Source organism: Neltuma alba, unplaced genomic scaffold, assembly GCF_004799145.2.
Source record: "Neltuma alba isolate B1F8T4 unplaced genomic scaffold, ASM479914v2 tig00012922_pilon, whole genome shotgun sequence".
Taxonomy (NCBI): Eukaryota; Viridiplantae; Streptophyta; class Magnoliopsida; order Fabales; family Fabaceae; genus Neltuma; species Neltuma alba.
This window is the reverse complement of record NW_021637289.1, coordinates 76,893-98,164: the sequence shown is the minus strand read 5'-3', so window position 1 is coordinate 98,164 and position 21,272 is coordinate 76,893. Positions and strand designations below refer to the sequence as shown.

The window sequence follows — 21,272 nt, the reverse complement described above, 5'->3', positions numbered from 1 at the left end:
TATATGACTTGTAAATAGTAATTCAATAAATTTATATTAATAATCGATATTGATATAACTTTATATAGAAACTACTTATACCAGTCATTGTAAATTATTTTTCACACTCCATACTTCGTGTAGTATAGAAAATCAACGTCTAGCTATTACATATATTGACATTGATGTTGCTGGTAGAGCTATTTTGGATCATAGGCTAAATTCCCAATCAGATTTGAACTCACTGGCTTGATCTGATTTCTGCACTTGAAATAGTTTTATGGTACGCGTAAAATCTTTTTGACAATCATCAAAATTATGGGCATTATGAGCAATTCATTAATATCCCCCCTCCCCCCCCCCCCCCCGGCTTTAATTGGGAGCAATAGCTAACCAGAAAAAGCAAAAAAAGGATTCGAGTTTCTCTAATTATTAATGATAGTTGATTTTTTTTTGACAAGTCATTTGATATAATGTTTATTATATTTTTCCAATGTTACCCTTGAAGTCTGTTGGAGAATGTAATAATTTTCATTACTTTTTTAATGCATGAATTTAGATATAGACGAAGTAAAAAAATTTTCTAAGTTAAATGATGTAAATATCTTTTTAGTTCCAATAAAATACTCGTAAATGCCTCATAAAAAGATCGAAAAGAGTGAAATTGTATCTTACCACAGCGGAATACCAAATTTAATACTGAAAGGCCAAAAGGGTGAGGAAATTTCACACTTTCAATAGAACAAGCAAGCATACTTAAGTTTTAAATCCTGCTTGATCCTGGCAAAAATGTGAACAATAATTTTCCCAATCTTACTTCTCCTTGATTACAGTTATGGGCATGTTTTTAATTTCTAGACAGCACTTTATTGTCATCATTGTTTTCAGTGAAAGGCTGATTAGAAAATCACATTTTTTTAATAAATTTAAAAATATCAACTCTCTTTCAAAACTAAAAGGTTGGTTAATTTTACCCTACATTTAGGACAGGATAGACTATTATTTGCAAATAAGTGCCATAATTTTCCATGACACTAAGAACTATGTGCATCACATTCGGGAGAAAACGAGCAGGGAGCTATCTCTATCGCATTCTGGAGAAAACGAGCAGAGAGCCATCTCCATCACATTAGCACTTTGAAACTGAGCATAAATAAACACATAACATAATGCTCCATATTTTTAGTTTCAAGATTAGAAAAGCCTCCCATTTCTTTCCTCCTTATTTATTTTTCATAGTATTATAATAAATTATTGTTATAATCATGTCATCAATTCTAATCATTCTTAACAAAGAATCAGCTATATGAGACCTTTTGCGTCAGCCTAATTGCACAAAATCGAACGCACATGGCGCATTTGGGGGAATAAAATAGAAGTGGAGTATAATTATAAAATATAAACCCTATATACAATTAATTCTCTTGTATCAGTCTCTCCTCATTCCCCACGACTGGAAATGTTCTCATGCCTTGAAATTTCTGCATCTCTATAAAAACGTTGAGCCATGGGAAGAGTTTGTAATCTTAAGAACAGGCAGGCACGCCAAAAAGTGAATTTCTGATGCTTCAGTACTCTGCACAGAATGATCTTATCTTCACAGCAATTATACAACTATGAACTCAAGACAGAATAGGATCGGGACCTTGACACAGCGCCGGAGGATCCAATCTGTAAAACAAATAGTCAAATAACCGCACATGTAATAAATTTTTGCAGCCAAAATCTCATTAAATCCACACCAAAAAAAAAAAAAAAGCTACCCTATCAAGCCATTTAGCAGAGATAGGGTTCTATTCAGGTATGGAGTTATTTATGGGCATTACAATTACACCCCATGAGTAACCCGTTATGGTGAAATTAAGCGAGCACTCTCACTTCAAAATGGCAAATGTCCTATATTGCCCACCAAGAGACTATATTTGCAGATGAAATCATGCAAGCATGTAAAAGAGGTCCACCTTAAAAACCCAGCATCACAAGTAACTCATTCACGAGCAATGCATTAACTCACCTTTGTTTAACTTTGATCATTCCGGTGCCTATTTGAATCGGTATGCCCATGATTATGCATTCACTTACTCCTTCAATCTGATCATCTCTTCCATGCACAGAAGCATTGAAAAGGTGATCCGCAGTCTTCTCGAATGATGCGAGCATTAATACACTCTTGTCCATCTTTTGGATTCCAAATCTTGTTATTCCAAGGACTTCACCCTATTTTCACAAATCCGTTTAGCAAGTTTAAATCTAATATGTCTTTTGAAATCAGAGATGCAGTCATAAGTCGTTATATTTTCAAATTACTCACCCTGAAGGTCATCACATCGGCCAAAAGCATCATATGGCGTGCATCTATACTCATTCCATGGCTTCCCATTGTAAACTTTATCTCTTCAATGATACACTTTCTGGCTGCTTCAATTCCCAGAGTCTGCTCTACTTCAATGATATGATTACTAAGCGTTTTACGTCCTTCAACTCCCTCAATGCCCATAACCTCTTGAAGGCCCGTGCTGGAAAAAGAAAACACATAAATTAAGATATAGTGTGTCAACAATATAAACCACATAATGCAACTTATATACTGAGCATTTTTCATATTATAAACTACAGTGACACAATTTTGCTTTTTCTTTCTTGCATTGGTCATTATAACATAAAGAGGTTCTTTCACATGTATCCAGCAAGGCAGCAATGTCAAACAGAACACACACATCCAGCATTATGACTGAAAAGGTTTGGTAGTATTTATTGAAAAAAGTGAAACATGACGAAACAATAAGATGAATCAACAAAGTTCCCGTTAAACTCCGCAGCTTGAGAAAATAATATGCCTCCAAGAATATGTTTATTATTTTGGCAGGAAAAAAAAAAAAAAGCAGATGTTTATGATGCGAGGAAGAAAGCAAAAACCTTAAAAGAATGACCGTATTGAAAACAATCTTATGGACTAACCCTTCTACCAACAATTTGAATTTCTCCATCCTTGTCACTTTATCTTCTTCTTTACTGATAACAACACGTTCCGCAGTCTTAATTCCCTGCAATTTAGAGACGAAAGCTGGATATATTCTTTCCCATCCTAAGATAAATTTAACAAATAAAGGGAAGACAGAACACTGTATTATCTTCATCAAGTATCAAAACCATTAAGAAAATCACAAGAGCTTGCCTTTACTACAACTGATGGAAGCAAATTCTTCAGATAGTTAAGTTGAAAATTGATTTTACTTCTATCTGCATCAGGGGGTACAACTTCAAGCTTTTTGATATCCAAAACCTTAATGTGCTGCAAAACAATAAAAGCTCTAACTATTGGACTCATATAGGGGTGAGGAAATCATAATCACTTGGAAGATTAATTACCTCTGGCTTCAATTTTATTTTTGGAGCCTGCAAAATCGATTCCCTTACAATATTAGCATCTATATTCAATTGTGCATCTTGGATTCTTTCCATGTCGAGTGTGATAACAATTGATGCTAATCTTGACGTCATCACAATTTTTATGCCCTTTGCTATCTGTATTGCACAAGGCAGCTAAAGATCAGAAAATTGAAGTAGAGAATGAAAAACAGGGGCCCAACCAAGGCACTACAAATGACGAAAATACAATTATACATGCACTAACTGGACCATCTTGCCATTTATTATTAAAAACAACTTTGGAAACCCTACGGAAAGATTATCAATTTGACTTGATAGGGGAAATACAAAAAGGGAAAGAAAAACCTTAACCTTAAGTATACCACCCAAAAAAGATATTCTACATATCCAAAACCTATGGTAATAAATAGAACAGGGGGGGGGGGAACTCAACAAGTCAACTTTGTTAAGAATTTCAACAACGCAATTTATCACTCTAGCAACAGCAGAACTGGGGTGGTGCCTTTAGCAGGTCTGGGAGGGGTAAGATGTTGTGGGAAAACAGTTGATAAGAGGAAGTATTTCTTGCCTTTTAAGCCCTTTGCATTTGGGCATCTAGTCAGTTTTTATTTTATTTTTGTGGCTAGTCATGCACTGTTCTCTTAGCCAATCTACTTATTCACATATGGCCTTGGATACCAAGCCTCTTGAGTTGCATTATGGGGGCAATATGAGTAACTATTTAAACACTCACAGCCAAAAAAAAAAAAAAAGCCCGGGGCAGGGGCATTAGGCTCCAATGCACATAACATAAAATATGCCCCTGGATCAAGCATAGAGATGAAAGAAAAAGGCCTCCTATTACTAGTGAAATAACACCATGCAATAAAAATTAGTCCTAATCAAGAAAAGATCCATTGTTGTAGCTTAGGAAAGCTAACACAGCTTGATATTGTTGTTCATGAAGAGTTGGGTTTCTTTACTACTCACTAAACATACTTGCAACAAATAAGACCCTCAATGTAAACCCAGTAAAAAATAAACGATACGGATCATCTTCCCATGAAGCTATTTACCAGCGATATTATTTAAAACCAGCTAAACTTATAAAATAGTGCTGAGAAAAATGATATGTAGATGCTGATGTGAATGAAAGAATAATTTGGTTTATTTGATGTTTGAGGCTTTCACCATGTATCAGGATACAAGTCCATTCTCTTGCGCATACCTGGCCCAAGTTTGTTTTCTCAATGCGACCTTTTACCATCCTCGCCGTATTAGCATTATCATCATTCTCAAGTATTGCAGTAATGATAGGTGTGCTGATTCTTTTGGCGCCATTTATTATTTCTTTGATACGTGGAACTCCAAGAGTAACATCTAAAGATGAATTAAGGGATAGCAGTCGGACCAAGAAAGAGACAACTAAAGCTCTAGGAAATTATTAAATAGAACAGATCCATTTTGTGAGGTGTTTTTAGCAAATAAAATCCCCCTGCCCTAGGTTCCCCACCCCAAAAATAGAAGGAATCTCTGCCAGTACTAAAAGCACTAAAAAAATGATTAGTCAAGGATACTCATGCTTGCAACTCCAGCAAAGTGGAAAGTTTTCAAAGTCATCTGTGTCCCAGGCTCTCCAATACTTTGAGCACCAATGGCACCAATTGGAGTTCCAGCCTCAATCCTTTTTGAACGGTATCGAGAAAGACATATATCCAGGAAAACCTAAGATTTTAGCAGGTTAGAGGTTAAAACAATGTTTTGAAGCTAATAAGAATGTAGAAACATGGAAGGAACTAAAAGACCGATAGAAAACAAAACTACTTTCTATACAGGAAAGATAGGTATAATGTTAAGGAAATGTCCATAGATACCTCTAGCTGTTTATTAGTAACACCAGATATTCTCTGAATAAATTTTTTCTGATTTCTAGTGTCATCATTGACGAAAGTTTCATCTGTTTCTGATAAGACTCCAATGTTATCTCTGATGAAGGACTGGAGAGAATTGATGAATTCAGCAGAGCAACCCACATCAGAGCTTATATCATCCTCTGAAGCTCCTTTCTCTCCCAACATACCAAATTTTGACAGTTTGTTTTGCACTACTTTACATACATCAGAGGAGGATAGGATTTCATCATCTCCATCACTGGGACATATAGCCTAAAAGAAAAAGAATTCCTGTAAATCCTTAGAGAATATTTCTAAATCTCTGTAAACAATAAAAGCAGCTTCCAGACCTTGGTTCTCATAAACAACCGCTCAAAATTCAAAGGTTTTCCATCTTTCCCTTCCATGCCAGCTGGATCCATGCCATCATCTCCATAGCAAAATTGGACTACAGAACTATTAGCGTTTCTTACGGTGTTATCATAGTGGACATACAAGTCCTCCAAAGCTTTTATTAATCTACGAGACATATAACCAGTGTCAGCAGTTTTCACCTGCAAAGCCACAAAGAACAAAGAGATTACAAATGGCTCCAACTTTCTTTTTCGCTGAGTCAATGTTCTCCATCCTTTTCTGCTAAAAAGGGCTTCTATATTCATAACATGCTAATCTGTTACCTTTTAAGAAATTTTTTTCATTGATTAACTTTGGGCAAGAGAAAGCACAAGAAAAATTCCACACAATAACTCTGAATAGGTCAAGTGGCAGAATAAAAAAAACATGAAGCCCCAAGTGAATATAGCTGGTTCTGGTGAAAAGTATTATGTCACTCATAGGTCCATCTATTATCCATAACACTCCGCTAGTTGTAAGTTATGAAAGCAGATAATATAAAATCTAAAGATTTAAAATTACTAAACCGAAACAAGTACTTTCATCACGGCATACTGTTATAGCAACAACAAAAAAAAAAAAAAAAGAGACCATACCGCAGTATCAACCAGCCCTTCTCGCCCTCCCATTGTATGGAAGAAAAACTCTGTAGCTGACAATCCACTATAAAAGGAATTGGCTACAAAACCTTTCGCCTGCATATAAGCAATATAACACACTTCAATGTAACTGATAGCAGGAACCATAATTGCTACGTGTGATGACAATATGCACTACGTTTTCAAAATCATGGAAGATTATAAGGATGTGAGCCAATTGAGTTCTAGATACCATACAATACAAATTCAACAAAAGAGTACAGTGCAACTGAAAGTAAACATACTGCAGGAGTTTTTGCTTTTCTTGGGAAATGAGGAAGACTCCGATCCATGAATCCATTGGGGGCTCGACGACCCCCAACAGACTGTTGACCAACACAGGCAACCATTTGGCTGATATTTATAGGAGATCCTTTGGAGCCGCACTGTGACATGATCAAGGGACTATTTCTCCAGTGCAGTGTTTGCATGCAAACCTGGGAAAAAGTTATAGAACAAAGCAATTAGCATTCACCAATGATCCAACGCCTAGGAAGCAAACTCACCTAATGACAATTAAATTATATCAGAAGAGTACTTTTTATTCATAAACAATTGCTAAAGTTCTTAGCAAAAGATTCAGCATCACCACTCAAGAAACAAGAGGCATTTACCAGAGAAGCCCCAGAAACAAAGTCAGACACAAAGAATCTCTGCTTTAGAAAAAGAAAAATGAATACCTTCCCTGCAGTATCTCGAACACCGTTCAATACACCAGTTATCAGAGCCTCTAATGTTTGAGCAGCATCACAACCGGCTTTGAGTTCTAGCTTTCCTTTATTGAAAGCCTCGATAAAATCGTCACATTTTCTATAGTTATCTGAAATTGTATCATCTTTCTTGTTGATCAATACCTCTTTTGGTTGGACATCATCAATGCCTATGGAGAACCCACGATTGCCTATCCATCGAGCACTGCATCCAATAAAAAACCATGCATATCATGTAGGTAGAATCAACCCAAACAATGGATGCAAAATACAATAACAGAATAACTAAGCTTACCACTATAAACAGAAGTTATATTTTCACCATCATATATATTATTCAATTTTTCAAAACAAAAATTGTAAACATGAAAGTCTGCTTGATGAAGAAAGCAAAACAGTACAAAATGCTATCAAACTAAACCCTCCTATAAGACTGAATGTAAATATTAAACACACTTCTGCAATCTTAGCAAGTCCTGAAAAAAAACAACTATAAATTGGAATGACATTCTTCAAATTCCCTGTCATTCACCAGAAGTGGATCATTGGGCACAGTAACAGGTAAGGTATAATTAAATGAGAATTAGAACAGTGACCCACATGGCAACTTTTTCATAAAGGACCGAAGAATAATGAGGGTTCCAAGTGCAAAATTTTTTATCGAGGATCCATATTTAAATTTATCACTCTAATCTAAAACTGCTCAGATAGCACACAAATTAAAATGGTTAATGGAACATGATAATTAAATTACTAAACTAAACTGAAATCACAGTAGATATATACAACACTAGAGGACACCGGTAATTATCTTCCCACTGCACAATGCTATGCAAATTCCCCCAGGCAAAAAAAAAAAAAAAAAAAATAATAATAATAATAATAATAATGTAACATGCAATATGATAATAAACTGACAAACCCAAATATCTAGCAAAAAGAATTACTCCCTCTAATCTTTACCACGTGGCTTAGCATCTAATGATACGGACCAAATTATACCCCATAAATGAGGGTGTAAAAGGAATAATTCAATACATAGACCAGACAAGGGGTCATTGTTTCTTATATTCAGGACAAAAGAATACTACCAAAAGTTTCTAATGAAAAGAACCCGAGGGAGTACCACACTAATGCCAACCATTAAGCTAGATATTTACCTCAACTTGGCTAAACGGTTCATGCAAGAGGCTGCAGCATGCGCTTTATAGTCTCTTAGCAGAACCGAGAAAAGTCCATCCTTATTTCCATTTCCTGATATCAAGCAAAACCTATCAGGCCACCCATTTATATGATGACATAAAGCCGTTTGCAGGTTAAAAAAAAAAACAGTGAATAAGATTCATAACATGTTAGGCAAGCAAAAGGTTAAACAAAAAATTGAGAGGAAAAATCAGGCTCAATATGCTCGCAATCTTTATTCAATCTACCTCTTTCAAGAGAGAAGCGGAGCATAAAGTGCTTTGCATTTGGAAGTGTGCAGTCTTTGTTCGTTTGTGGTGCCTTTGGTTAGAATAGAATGCAAAGGTTTCCAACTAATTTCTTCTGCCAACTGTTCTTCAGAAGAGGATTTTTTTTGGGTTTCAGCAAATGGTCTTCAGAGGGGGGATCCCTAGAGGAACCATCAAAGGGACTGAAGTCTTTTTCAGGTGATGCATTAGAATGTGCTAATGATGTTCTGAGTTTAATTTGGGATCAAAGCAAAACAGGTAAATATTGGAGGGGAGGGGAGAGGCCTTGGAATGACTAGTTGATAGATACAAGCTAATTTAGCATATTCCAAATGTAACAATAATTTTCTGATCCACATGCTTAACATTATTTTAAGCCACTGATACTTCTAACAGACATTGAAAGTGAAAAACCAAGAAAAAGGCCTTTATTCAGAGCTACATGCATAGCATAGAACATCACCAAATTTATGACTCCAAATGCTAAAAAACCATAAAACTGACGGATGAATTTGTATATTCATAACTGAATAAATATCAGCATTTTGTATGTACAGTCTTCTTGTGAAGAAGGGGAAAAAAGTATAGAGCAACTAACCTAAAGTAACCTTTCCAAGTTGCCCAGAGATCAGCTCACTGTTACGAATATAAACAAAACCATCATTAGGACACATTGTTTTCAACTCTCTTTTCCTGTCATCAAGCTTTGTGCTGTAGATTTTTTCCTTAACAGTAAGATTCACATAGGTCCTCACATTTGCATGAGAGCGCATTAGAACACTAAATATCTGTTTCCCACTCCAAAGCTCTACTGGCTGCCAAGGGAAAAAAACCATGATCAAAACTAATATGCTGAATTAATAGGCAATTGGCATTGCCATGCTGGGACAGATTTTGCTTCATTCTGTCATCACAAACCCAAATATATACAGAGAGCATGGCAGACAAGCATCCTACATAAAATAGTACTTAAACAAGGGCATCCTACTTGAAGGAAACACAAGTACCCAATGCAAAAACAAATGACGTACAAATAGATAATTACTTTTTGATGCTTCTCTGAATGAGACTGCTTATGAGTAAAGCATGTGAGTACTGAGTACTAAAGAGAAACCATGGAAGTTCAAACATTCTGACAAAACAAAAAATTGAACAGCTTATAAGGGTTAGGCTATAACAATAGACACACCTTAGCGCCAAAATCTCTGCACTCAATCAAGATAAAAGGATCTAAGCTCTAGGGCCAAAGTAACATTCAGTAAAAACCCAAGAAACTCTTAATGCAACTGGCTGCTGGGTAAGGTAAAAAGAAATTGTCCTTAGCACAACATAAAACAAGACAAATCAACTGAGAGACAGTTTTGTTAGGTCTATATCCTATTAAGCATCAAACTCCGCCTATGTTGCACAGCTAGTCCCAGACCAGGATAAAGGAGGGTTGTGTTAAGCCTTTGAAAGTCAACATAAAACTCTGTCGAATCTTTTATTACATGGATCCACAAAATTGTGCTACTGCTAGGTCATTACTTGGAAGTAACGCATTGTATGGCTCGAGTAAAGTGACAAATGAGCAAAAGCCACTGCATCGTGGCACATATGTAGTGTTAAATGAGCAAGGACTACAACACTCTAATGGATGGAGGTAGTTAAAGAAGTTAGTTCATAAAACTAAGATCAGATTTGGCACTTGGAACATTAGGACTCTGCATGGAAAACTAAACGGGTTGGAGACAAGTCTCTCAAATTTACTAATGGCTTCAAACTTTGGTACATGAGAAAGCTAGGTACAAGGAATGGAGCAGGTATTATTGTTGATAATGAATGGAGAAAGAATGTGGTGGAAGTCAAAAGGATCGAAGATAGAATCATTTCTTTAAGAATGATTGTGGGGAAGGATACTATCAATGCGGTTAGTGCTTAATGATGTTATTGAGTAGGATATTTCAATTAACAACATATTCAAAGACGTCTTTGAAAGAGCTCAATGGTGTTGTGCGATCCATATAGCCGACCCCACTTAATAGGATAAGGCTTTGTTATTGTTGTATATCCTATTAAATATCACTACCAAAATAAAAGAATTGAGCTTCAAGGAAACTTTGGTTGAAAAAGGGGTTTTTCCTTTCACTCTATTTGGGGAGTGAGGGAATGGGTAATCCAGCAGAAAAAGGATTAATAAGAGAATGCACTGGAAGAATCAGAGTTGCAAATTCCATCCATGTCAGAAGGCAGTCAACTACATAGGTCGAATCTGTCAAGCAAAGTAATTCCAATTCAGAGGCTTCTCTGCCAGCAACTTCTAAAAAAATTGGAAACTTCCACAAATGTAGGTAGAAATTAAGAAGCGCCTCCCAAAGTCTTATAGTCTAATAAACATCCCAGAAGTTCATTCAAATGATCTGTGGTCACAGCTATACATTTTCAGAGAAATAAATAATAACAGTTTTCAAACTGTAGGAAAACAGCAGGAAATATAAGAAAGCTATACATGGGAATGGACATAACTAACAAAGGCAGAAGCAGAAAGTCAAGGTAAACGTATAAAGCCTATTAAATAGCAAAAGTTCATATAATAAAGGCATACATAGATAAATAAATGTGCAACTGTTTTTACCCACACAGACACTCGCAAGCTTCTACTCTCACCTTTATAACTGCTGGAGTTGGCAGATCGACAATATCCATGGCATCACCCATGTATGAACAAATAAGTGCACAAGTAGAACGATCATAAAAAGTATCTTTTCTTGTTATCAAGAAGGAGGAGGTTAAAAAGTCTTGAGTAGAGGCAACCAGAATTTCCCCATTCTTTGGTGTGCATAAATTGTTTTGCACCTGGAGATACGAAGTCTTAGTGAGATCCACATACAATTATTTATTAACAAAACCAAAACAGCAAAATTCTCCTAAAATTTTATATATTTTTAGCCCCCTTAATGCAGAATAGAAAGGGAACAAGAAGGATTCAAAAAACAAATTCATAATGGTAATCAAGTATTAAGGGAGAAAATATGCAAAGACTACATAATGCCCTATAAAGAGAACCCTAAAAAATTCAAGTATACTAAATCACAAAACGATCTTCAATTCATCTATAAATACAACAAAATGAATAACAACACAAAAGATCAGAGGTGATCTTTTTAGGGTGGCCCCTTGCAAATTTACAAAGGGATTGAAAAACTCTTGAACAGATGATTCTGTATTGCTTCGCTTAAGGAGGAATTTTTTGTCCTTGACTTTTTTGTTTTCCTACTCTTCTCTTTAATAATTATATCATCTACACCGCTTTTTTGGTAGGGCACATATCCCTTATTCCTGCCTATTTATCAATCCAAATGGCTACACATCCATTTTGCACATTACCCCTGGTTCTCCGACTCATTCAGAGTCCCCTTATGGCTTAATCTGTTGAGATTTTACCACATTTTGTTGAGCATATTTACTTGATAACAAAGCAGCATAAAGAAGAAAATGCAAACAGAAGTAACTTGATATTTATCCAAACCAAACAAACTAGAACCAAAAGTATCATAGGCAATTAACATCCAGTCCTCTATTATAACAGGATCTGTTGCACTTACCCCCATCAATAAAACAGCCTCTGTTCGTGCCTCCTCAGTCTGCGGGACATGTAAATTCATCTCATCACCATCAAAGTCAGCATTATATGGGTTGCAGACCGATTCATTGAATCTCAAAGTTCTCCAAGGCATAACTCTAGCCTGCAAGGGCAAATTAAAATCGATGCAATGAGAATCAGATTTTACACAGTGAATCATAGTAGAGTTTAGTGAATTACCCTATGACACATGATAGACATCCGATGCAAGCTTGGTTGTCTATTGAAAAGAACAATGTCTCCATCTTCCAAATGACGATCAACAATATCACCATACCTCAATTCATCTGCAAGGCGCTTCCGAAAAGAAATTTTTAAGGACCTGCAATAGAATGCAATTGGATATAATTTATTCACAAAAGCATGTAACTGACACTAATTTAGTGGCAAAAGAATCATGTGTGTGTGTGTGTGAAAAACAATGGAAGTTATAAACACCTCGTTGGACCACCAGCATGTCTAAGCAACCTTGCACCTGGATACTTATCAGCGCCATTTCTCACACACTGTCTCAACTTCTCAATGTTGTGACTAGAAACACACTCAGGAAAAGTCAATATACGAGCCATATGTATTGGTATTGCGACCTGAAACAAATCAATGTCAAGAAATAATCATGAATGCAATTTTTCAAGAACGTCAAAGAGAGTTGGAAGACAAAGAGGCAATTCCCTGTATTATTGATTTCAAAGTTATAAATCACATTTCCATACCACTATCATTGCCTTACTCTTTTCATTGAACATTGCTATGCTTTACAAAGTAGCTTAACTCTTTTAGTGTTTTGGCTTATGCTTCATGTCCTAAGAATTCGTCAGAACATATAAATGGTAAAAAGGCTGGTCAAGCTTTACCAACATAACTGACCTCAGAAATTTTCAGATTAGGATCCGGTGAAATGACTGTCCTGCCAGTAAACTCAACACGTTTCCCTGATAAGTTGCCACGAAAACGCCCCTGCTTTCCTTTAAGGCGTTGAACAAAGCCAGCCAACGGCTTGGCACGTTGCATATTAAATGGAATACCACGCACATCACTATTTATGAATTGAGCAACCTCAACTTGGAGTATTTCCCAGCCATCCTAAGCCAATATCAACAGAATAACAACATTACATTCTGAAACCCCAGGAAACCTTCTCATGCCAGAAGAACAGCCCAGAGGGGAGCTATCAATGTATTAAAATCCAGGGAAAAGAAAAGAGCTAGCCTTCAAACACCATTTTAGTCTTCACAAATTTTACCACCACTGGACATATTTTCCTATCCATTGCATAGAATTTGAGAAATAAGCTGCATTGTTCAGATTGTGAATAGTGCTGCTTTCACATTTTATATTGATATACAACATTGATGATTGATGAATTCAAAAGGAACATCTATCACCCCAGAAAAATGGGTCCAACACGAACATAGAGCAGTGTAATATAGCATAAGTCTAAAAACAATAGAAGCACAAGGTCTAAAGGCTCAATAAGATGCTTTTTTAATAAACTACATAATACGCATGTGATGAAAACCAAAAAAAAAAAAACCCAAGAATCTTTAATGTTTCAAAACCTGTGTGTATCAACCTGTAATATTACGAAAAAAAATCACAATATTCAATTATATCAACTATGTTTGACAAGGAAACAGGACCACTCAAAAAGTTTCACTATACCAGAGATTTGAATGCCCCGCTAGCTTCCTGTAATTCATGGCGAAGGGTAGCATTTGCTTGTATTATTTGCCTTAGCCTCTCTGTTGCATCATTTTCATTGCTACCACAAATTTAGGAGAACAACTATAAGCATCAGTGAACAGTTGAGCTATACGATAAGTGAATAGTTCTGCTACCAAAACTTAAACTAAACACAAACAAACACATATATGCTGACATTACCTCTGGGAACCATCCATTATAACTGAAGGTCGAATAGCTATAGGTGGCACAGCCATGTTCGTCATAATGAATTTCTCAGGTCTGTCTGCAAGATCAAGTAATTCACAGTCCTACAACAAAATGTGATTAAGAAATCTAACTTGAGACATGACTAAATATCCATCATTGGATATATGTCATCTTTAAGAATACAACAGTGACCATCCCACTTTCCTGAAGGAAAGAAAAGAAAAATAAAAAATCGCAGCCAAGAAGACTTGATTATAAACTCAAACCTCATCACGCATCCTTTTGAAGAGGGAAAGAACTCTGTGAGGGTTTAGAACATGAGTAGTCAAGTTGATGGGAGCCCTAGACTCTCTTGTATGAGAAATTGCAGATCGAAACTCTTCCACATTGCCATCAATACATTTTGAAGTATCATGCATAATGCCTAGACTAGACACAAGCTTCTTCACTGGACCTGTATGCAAGTGAGAAGCCATGTTAGCTACTTGCTCGTTGCTTCATGTCTCCAAGACTGAAAGCAAAGTTAGTAGGATAAATGACAAGAACGCAATGTTCACAAAATTTAATTTTTGAAAGAACAAGAGCAAATAATCAATGTCTTTATTATAAACACAACGCAGAAAAATTGGGGGCTCATAACCATAGGTTCTATAGTTATTGGGTGGTAATAATCTAAATAATCCAGTCCATGATGTCAGTATTTAAAACAAAGATTCAAAAAAGGCTCATAAACAACGGGCTCCAAATTTATGGGAACAGTTATGTTTTATGCACAAATAAAGGATTTAAAACACCATAATACAACCTTCAAGTAGAATACAAGCATTGAAACATATGGAAAGGGTTCAAAGTCCAAACCATTGATAAATCCACATCTTAGACACTTCACCGCTTTGCTACTTGACATGGCACTACATTTATCAATAAGACTTTTAGCTATTGCAATCTTCTTCAAAGGCTCTATTTTGGGGCTTCTCATCTTCTTCAAGCGTTCTTTACAAGAATCTTCATCTAGGAGAATGCGGGCACAGCCCTGTAGAGAAATCACCGAATAATCAGACTTGATTCAAAAACAGTCATATACAACAAGATAATGATTCAAGACTACTACGTCAGAAAGAGCATGCTATGCTCTGCCCCAAAATTTATGTCAAATGGAGAATGGAGAAAGAATGCTTGATTAAAAGAGAATGAACATTATCGATTTGTATTCCGTGCACACTTAAAAATGAACATCTGAAGGATGAGATCAATTTTCAATTTATTCCCTTCTTTTGCAGGGAAAAGTTTTGACACCAAAAAAGATAAAATTAATCACACTAAAATTAGAATTCAGCAGACTTGAAATTGTTTTAGAGACTATGGATATTAATATTGAAAATATAACACCAGCATAAATAACTACTCTTCAAAAAGCTCAGGCCCCAAGCGAACAATGGCAAGACATTCAGAACAGCATGCTAATAGAAAAAAGGGAATAAGAAAAGAAGAGAAAAAGAGAATAGACAAGAGACACTTAAACTTCCATACCTTACAAATGCACTTCAATATTTGCAAAATTTTTTCTTTATACCCAACATTGAAAACTGGAAGAGCAAGGTTTAAGTATCCGTAGTGCCCTGGACAGTCAGCAAATTTCCCATGGCATGTTGCACATGTGCAACTCTTATTAGCAGGGCCCTGAATAGAATGAAAATAAGTATTCTGTTCTTTGGAAATCATAAACTTTTTAGAGAGATATCATCGAGCAGAATGGAAGTTTGTACTAGTGTCACATTACCATGAGTTACATTCAGTATCACATTGTAAAATCTAAAAGACACTACATTTATTGCAATGCAGCACTTAAACAAAGGTACGTTGTTGTGAGTCCTAAAACATCATTAATTGAGGATTAGGATCACGTGTAGACATTGCAAAGCATGACATGCACAGATGACAGAATTATAAACATTGAACAAAACCAAGATAAACGCATAAAGACACACAGAAAAGGACTAAAACCAGGACAGAGTACCATGCGCGGATCCAACAAGCCATTCTCAAATGGCTGTCTACTTGAATCATAATATGAACCTTTTGCAACTTGAACCTCGGCAATTTTACTGATCTCAGACTCTGATAATGCCGTGAATTGCATGCTCTTGCTGCAAGAAGCAACAATAAAACCTGAAGTCAAAAGCCCTTACACACCGACAAGCAGCAGATTCAATCAAGACTAGTTATAACAGGTAAAATCCCTCACATTCTGCGTGGTCCAACATCCTCAATATATGGTTCCTTCGTGAAGGTTAGGCCTTCAGCTCGTGCTCTATACATCTTTCTCCTGGAATTGCAGAAAATAATATGGAAAGGGCTTAGTTTAACCTAGTGGGCTCTTATCAAACACGATTTATAGCAAAATCCCAATTAATCACCTTCCAGTCATTAAAAAAAACTTAAGTTAAAAAACAAAACGAAAAAGGTTATCATTGGATACCTTTTTCTATTGTGAATAGTGTCAAACACTTAAGGGGCGTCCATGACAGGTGCCTCAATTTTATACTTTGTCAATGGCCATCCAACTCTTTTAGGAAAATAATTAAGAGATGAAATTTAAAGGGGCAGACACTTCAATTAGATATTTTCCAACGGATGAACCGTATTACAACAGTTAAAATAGTCTATACTTGACACACAAATGATTACTCATTTTTTTACGTGGGGGAGGGGGGATTTAATGACATTGAAACACAAAACTTTTATGTGGGCGAGGGGGGATTTAATGACATTGAAACACAAAACTGAATCACAACCGTAGAGCTATGGGGCAAACACTATATTCTGTAAAAAAATAAAATCTACCAGCAAACCACAAAATTTGAAGTCCAATTTCAAGCTCAAGATGTATACCAAACACCACGGTGGGGAATGCAGAAGCAAGAAATAATAGCTTCAAAATCCCCATGACTCATTTTTCAACCTAAAATTCCAAAGCCGAAGATGGCAGTAGAAAAGAAGGCACGGAGCTTTCAAAGATGAGTTACATGATCAGAGGCTTCTGAGGGGCCAAAAAGAAAGCACAAATCTTTGCCTCAATTTTTCTGTGGACTAATTTAGAACCACGCAAGTGGAACTGAGAAGCTGAGTAGGTCAGGCCTCACAAAGGATAGAAGAAAATTTTAAATCTTTTTGACAAAAATATTGTTTACTTAAAAAAATAATACATATTCATCTTCCTTAAGACGACCCTTCTCATATAAAAGAGAGCACAATACTGGTATAATTTCAAATGTTGTTCCTGGCATGAAATATTAATAGCAACACCATCTCGTTATTAACTCTGTTCTAGATTGTACCACACAAAAAGAAAATGTACCTATTAGCACTGAAAAACTAATGTCAAAAAATTCAAACTCCTCAAATTGAACTTTTTAGCCAAAGAACTTCAAAGCTTGATTGATAGAAACAGAACATCGTCGTGTGAAAAATACAACATTGCACAAAGACTGGCCGCATTATTTGCTCCCTTGTTTGGAATTTATTACAAAACAATAATCCCTTCCAAATATTAAAGAATAGTATCCAATGAATTTATATAGCTAAGTTACTTATGTTTGCGTTCATGCCTGGTGTTCAAGGCAGTTTCAATTAAATTGCTAACCTTGTAACCTTGTGAAAGAACACTTGTTCTTGTAAAACAAATGGGAGCATGATTTATTTTTGCCCAACGTTATCTCTTTGCGGGTAAGCATAAGTCGTATTGAGTATAAAAAGAAGAAGAGTTGAGACCAGTCAATAATGTTTTCACTAAGCATCCAGAAAAAGAAGACAGCTTTCAGAAAATGTGAGACATTAGATTTAAGACCTCCTAGCCGTATTCCTCTGATAATCAAATATGCCACAGGCCCCACTTAAAAGATGAGAGAGAAAGATAAAGATAATCCACGGTGGCTTCCAACAGTTTTCTTTTCAGGGGGAGGGGTCACCTTATCTCGTCGAAGCAGCGATCAGTGGCAGTTGGCGGCGGCGGGTGTGTTCGGCGATCGTGGCAGCGACGGTAGCGAAGAAGACTGTGGTAAGGTGAACTTGTGGGGAAAGGTCGCGTCTCGCAAGGGCGGGAGATGACAGGGCATTGTGTATGGAAAGGGAGTTATGTTATTAAATATATAAATAAATTGGTCCCAAAAATAGCACTAGATATTTAGTTAATAAATTGGCCAAAAAAATCAACACTAAAGTATACTTTGACTGCCTTAAGTTTACACTAAATTTCAATTTAATTCCTTGAGTCTATAAAATGTATTATTAATTCTATTACCCTAATACCATTAATCTTATTTAACGAAAAATAGTGAATCAGCAAATTTAAACATTGATCCTGTAATTAAATCCTAATAAAATATATTTAAAATTTAAAATTTAAAACATTAAATGATTGTATTAAAAAATTAAAATTCAAAACATGCTTTGTTAGTATTTAGTTAAATTAGTTAAATAGTTACACAAATCACCACTTAAAGAATTTGATGTCTCCTCATTTTTGTCTCCTTTTGCTTTCTTCTGATCCTAGCCTTATTATTGAATCAACAATTGAAGGGTTGAAATTCAATAATTTACCTGGAAAAAAATTTAATAATTTATAAAGTTATGATTATAGTATAACATGACACAAAGTATAGATAAATAAATTTAATTTGAAGTATTAAAATCTAATCTAAATAGTTTAATACTATAAACTACCTGAAAATGAAAATATAAAAAAATAAAAATTTGTGAAATATTGAATCTTAGCTGTTTATTTTTTATCCAACTCTAAGGACGGGATGAGAAGACAAAAATATAGGAGAAAAAAAAAAGTAGAGGAGAAGATGCAAATTCCAATTCAAATTTGCTGAGGCAATATTTTTCATTAAATAAGGTCTAATGATATTAAAATTAGGAAAACAATTTTTTAAAAATGACTGTTAAATTTTAAAATTTTAAAATAATATTGATAACTATACTCATAAAAAACTATATTCAAAAAGTAAATGACAACACATTCTTATTAAGGGTGTTCAACTGTGTCCCGTCTCAGTGTCCCGTCTCTGTCTTAGTCATTTTAGAACGGGATGAAAGCCGGACTGGACAAAATTGTTTCGGGACCGGATAGGACGTGGGACGAGAGTGTCTTGTCCCCCAATATATTATTTTCTTTTTTAATTGTTATATATTTATTTTATTTATTATTGTAATATTATTTTGGTAATGATATTTATCAATTGTTATTTTTTAATTGTTTATAAGTTGTTTTTGTATGGATTACACGATATTCTCTATAGTGAATATTTTTATTTTTTGTCTCTCCTTATTACAAAAAACATTTTTCTTTATTATTGTTTCATTATTTTTATATATTTTCCTTGCAAAGTTTTTATTATAACTTTTTATATTTTCCGTATTGTTAATTTTCAAATTAAAAAAAATAAAAAAAGAGAATGTCCATGTCATGTCCCAGTTATATCATGTCCCAATTGGAGCGGGACGCTATTGGAACGAGACGGGACACGGGACGAAAAAGCCATCTCGTCCCAATTATCGGGACGAGACTAGTACGGGGTCGTCCCTGTCCTGTCCTGTCCTATGAACACTTTTAATTTTTATAATAATTTTTAATTTAAAATTTTAAAATTCAACTATTATTTTTTTAGAATTTTTTCTTAAAATTAAAAGGATTAGAAATGGGACTAAAGTGAAAGTTAGTGAGGACGATACATATATATAAAGAGAGATATATATATATATATTTATATAAAGAAGAGGGCTATTGCCGAGACAATGTATCAGAAACTGAGCGAGGGGTCAAAGTCCCATACAATCTGTCAAACACCTCAGGGGCATCAAAATCCAATTCACAGCATTAAAAAAAATGATGGATCACCAGGTATTTGATTTATGAAAACAGGTCACCGATAGAAATTTTTTTCTTTATCTGCATTTAGCGTGCTTTGAGTTGTTCTAAAACGAACGATCTGTGAGATTGGAAGTTACAGTGCGACGGAGCAGAAAAGGGGGAGGATTGGCAGCAGACTCCACGCTCGAATGATAGGCCAGTGCAAGATCTGCGATCTGCAGATTCTAACTCTAATTCAAGTAGTCACAAGCATGATAAAGACAAAGGCGTCAATGTGCAGATTCTAATATCTATTGCAGAGCAAATGGGAAGAACCAATCAATGGTTGAAGACACCAACATGTTTCAGAGGGAGAGATTAAGATTGCAAGATGCAGTGCACTCAAACCACTCAAGTTTAAAGCATTGAAAGATCTTCGCACCACCACCAATCAGGTTCTCCAACAAGACACAAATGAGAAGGCTCCCGCTCATCCATTTGATTTTTCTACTAGTCAGTGCAAGAATAACTATGTTCCAGAGGGAGAACCACAAAGCACGACAGAAGGCTCCTACAAGAAGTAAGACAAGACTCACCAACAAAACGCAAGTGCCGCCGTCGGTCGGCGGCAGTGACTCTGTGAGGTTGCCACCTGCGCCGGCGAGAAGAGAGAAGAAGAGAGCGATACTGCGACTTGTGAGAGCATGAGACGAGAGGCGGTGACAGACTGACCTGAGAGGACGAGACGAGAGGCTGTGAGAGAGTGACCTGCGAGGCGAGAGGGGAAGGCGAGAGGGAACTGGAAACTGCCCGACCTGAGCCCCTCCGATCAAAACTAAAAGGTAAATCGCTCGTTCACTTGGAAGGTTGAAAAAAACAAAGAAAGAAAGTAAATCGGTCGATATGCTTGACGAAGTAGTTCGGGTGGCGGGAAAAAAACAGAGGTGGGGAGATTAGGGCCTATATGGAATTTGAGGAGTGAGGGATTTTTTATTTTTTGGACAAAACGAAGCAAGGGACTTCAACCGTTCAGGGGGGAAAAAAAAGTGATTTTATTATTTTAATGACCCATGGTTTAAAAAGAGAGTAATCTTATGGAATGGGACTATAGAAGTATAATAGATAAGAGATATAGACCCAAAAAAAAAGAGATTGATATTATATTCTTTCACTTATCTCACAACACAAATTGCATGTTTTATTTATAGACATAGCTAAATAAAAAATAGAGGATAACCAATCACATAAGGAATAATAGAGTAGTGGATGAATAATGCATCGTAAAAATAATAGGAGTTGATAAAGTTAAACCACTTGATGATATTCATAACAAGTAATAAACTGATTAATATATTCTCATCGAGTTTTTTTAAAAAAAAATAGTTATAATACAATTTAGAAAACTTTTGTTTTGAAAATGTCAAAACTTTCATTTTAATAAAAAGCTTTTAACTCTACATAAGAATTCAGT

General features: G+C 35.6%; 1 protein-coding gene across 5 annotated transcripts; it reads right to left on the bottom strand.

Moving 5' to 3' along the window:
• Positions 1-1,158: 1,158 nt before the first annotated feature.
• On the bottom strand, positions 1,159-20,531 carry LOC114732668 (DNA-directed RNA polymerase III subunit 1). 5 transcript variants are annotated; one of them, XM_028920002.1, is made up of 28 exons: positions 20,398-20,531; positions 16,193-16,273; positions 15,965-16,094; positions 15,478-15,627; positions 14,806-14,980; positions 14,214-14,401; positions 13,939-14,048; positions 13,717-13,816; positions 12,922-13,137; positions 12,493-12,641; positions 12,235-12,376; positions 12,017-12,157; positions 11,079-11,267; positions 9,031-9,247; positions 8,142-8,235; positions 6,952-7,186; positions 6,517-6,708; positions 6,230-6,328; positions 5,591-5,794; positions 5,223-5,513; positions 4,926-5,073; positions 4,577-4,728; positions 3,349-3,504; positions 3,155-3,271; positions 2,938-3,023; positions 2,291-2,495; positions 1,994-2,196; positions 1,159-1,650 (listed from the first exon to the last, which is right to left on the bottom strand). In XM_028920002.1, exons 1-28 carry the CDS (start codon positions 20,505-20,507, stop codon positions 1,602-1,604), a joined length of 4,329 nt encoding a protein of 1,442 aa, XP_028775835.1. In that variant the 5' UTR covers positions 20,508-20,531; the 3' UTR covers positions 1,159-1,601. The 5 variants fall into 5 exon arrangements, with proteins under 5 accessions (XP_028775835.1, XP_028775836.1, XP_028775837.1 ...); XM_028920003.1 differs by lacking the exon at positions 20,398-20,531 and adding an exon at positions 17,916-18,012; XM_028920004.1 differs by lacking the exon at positions 20,398-20,531 and adding an exon at positions 17,795-17,893.
• Between the last annotated feature and the right edge of the window lie 741 nt (positions 20,532-21,272).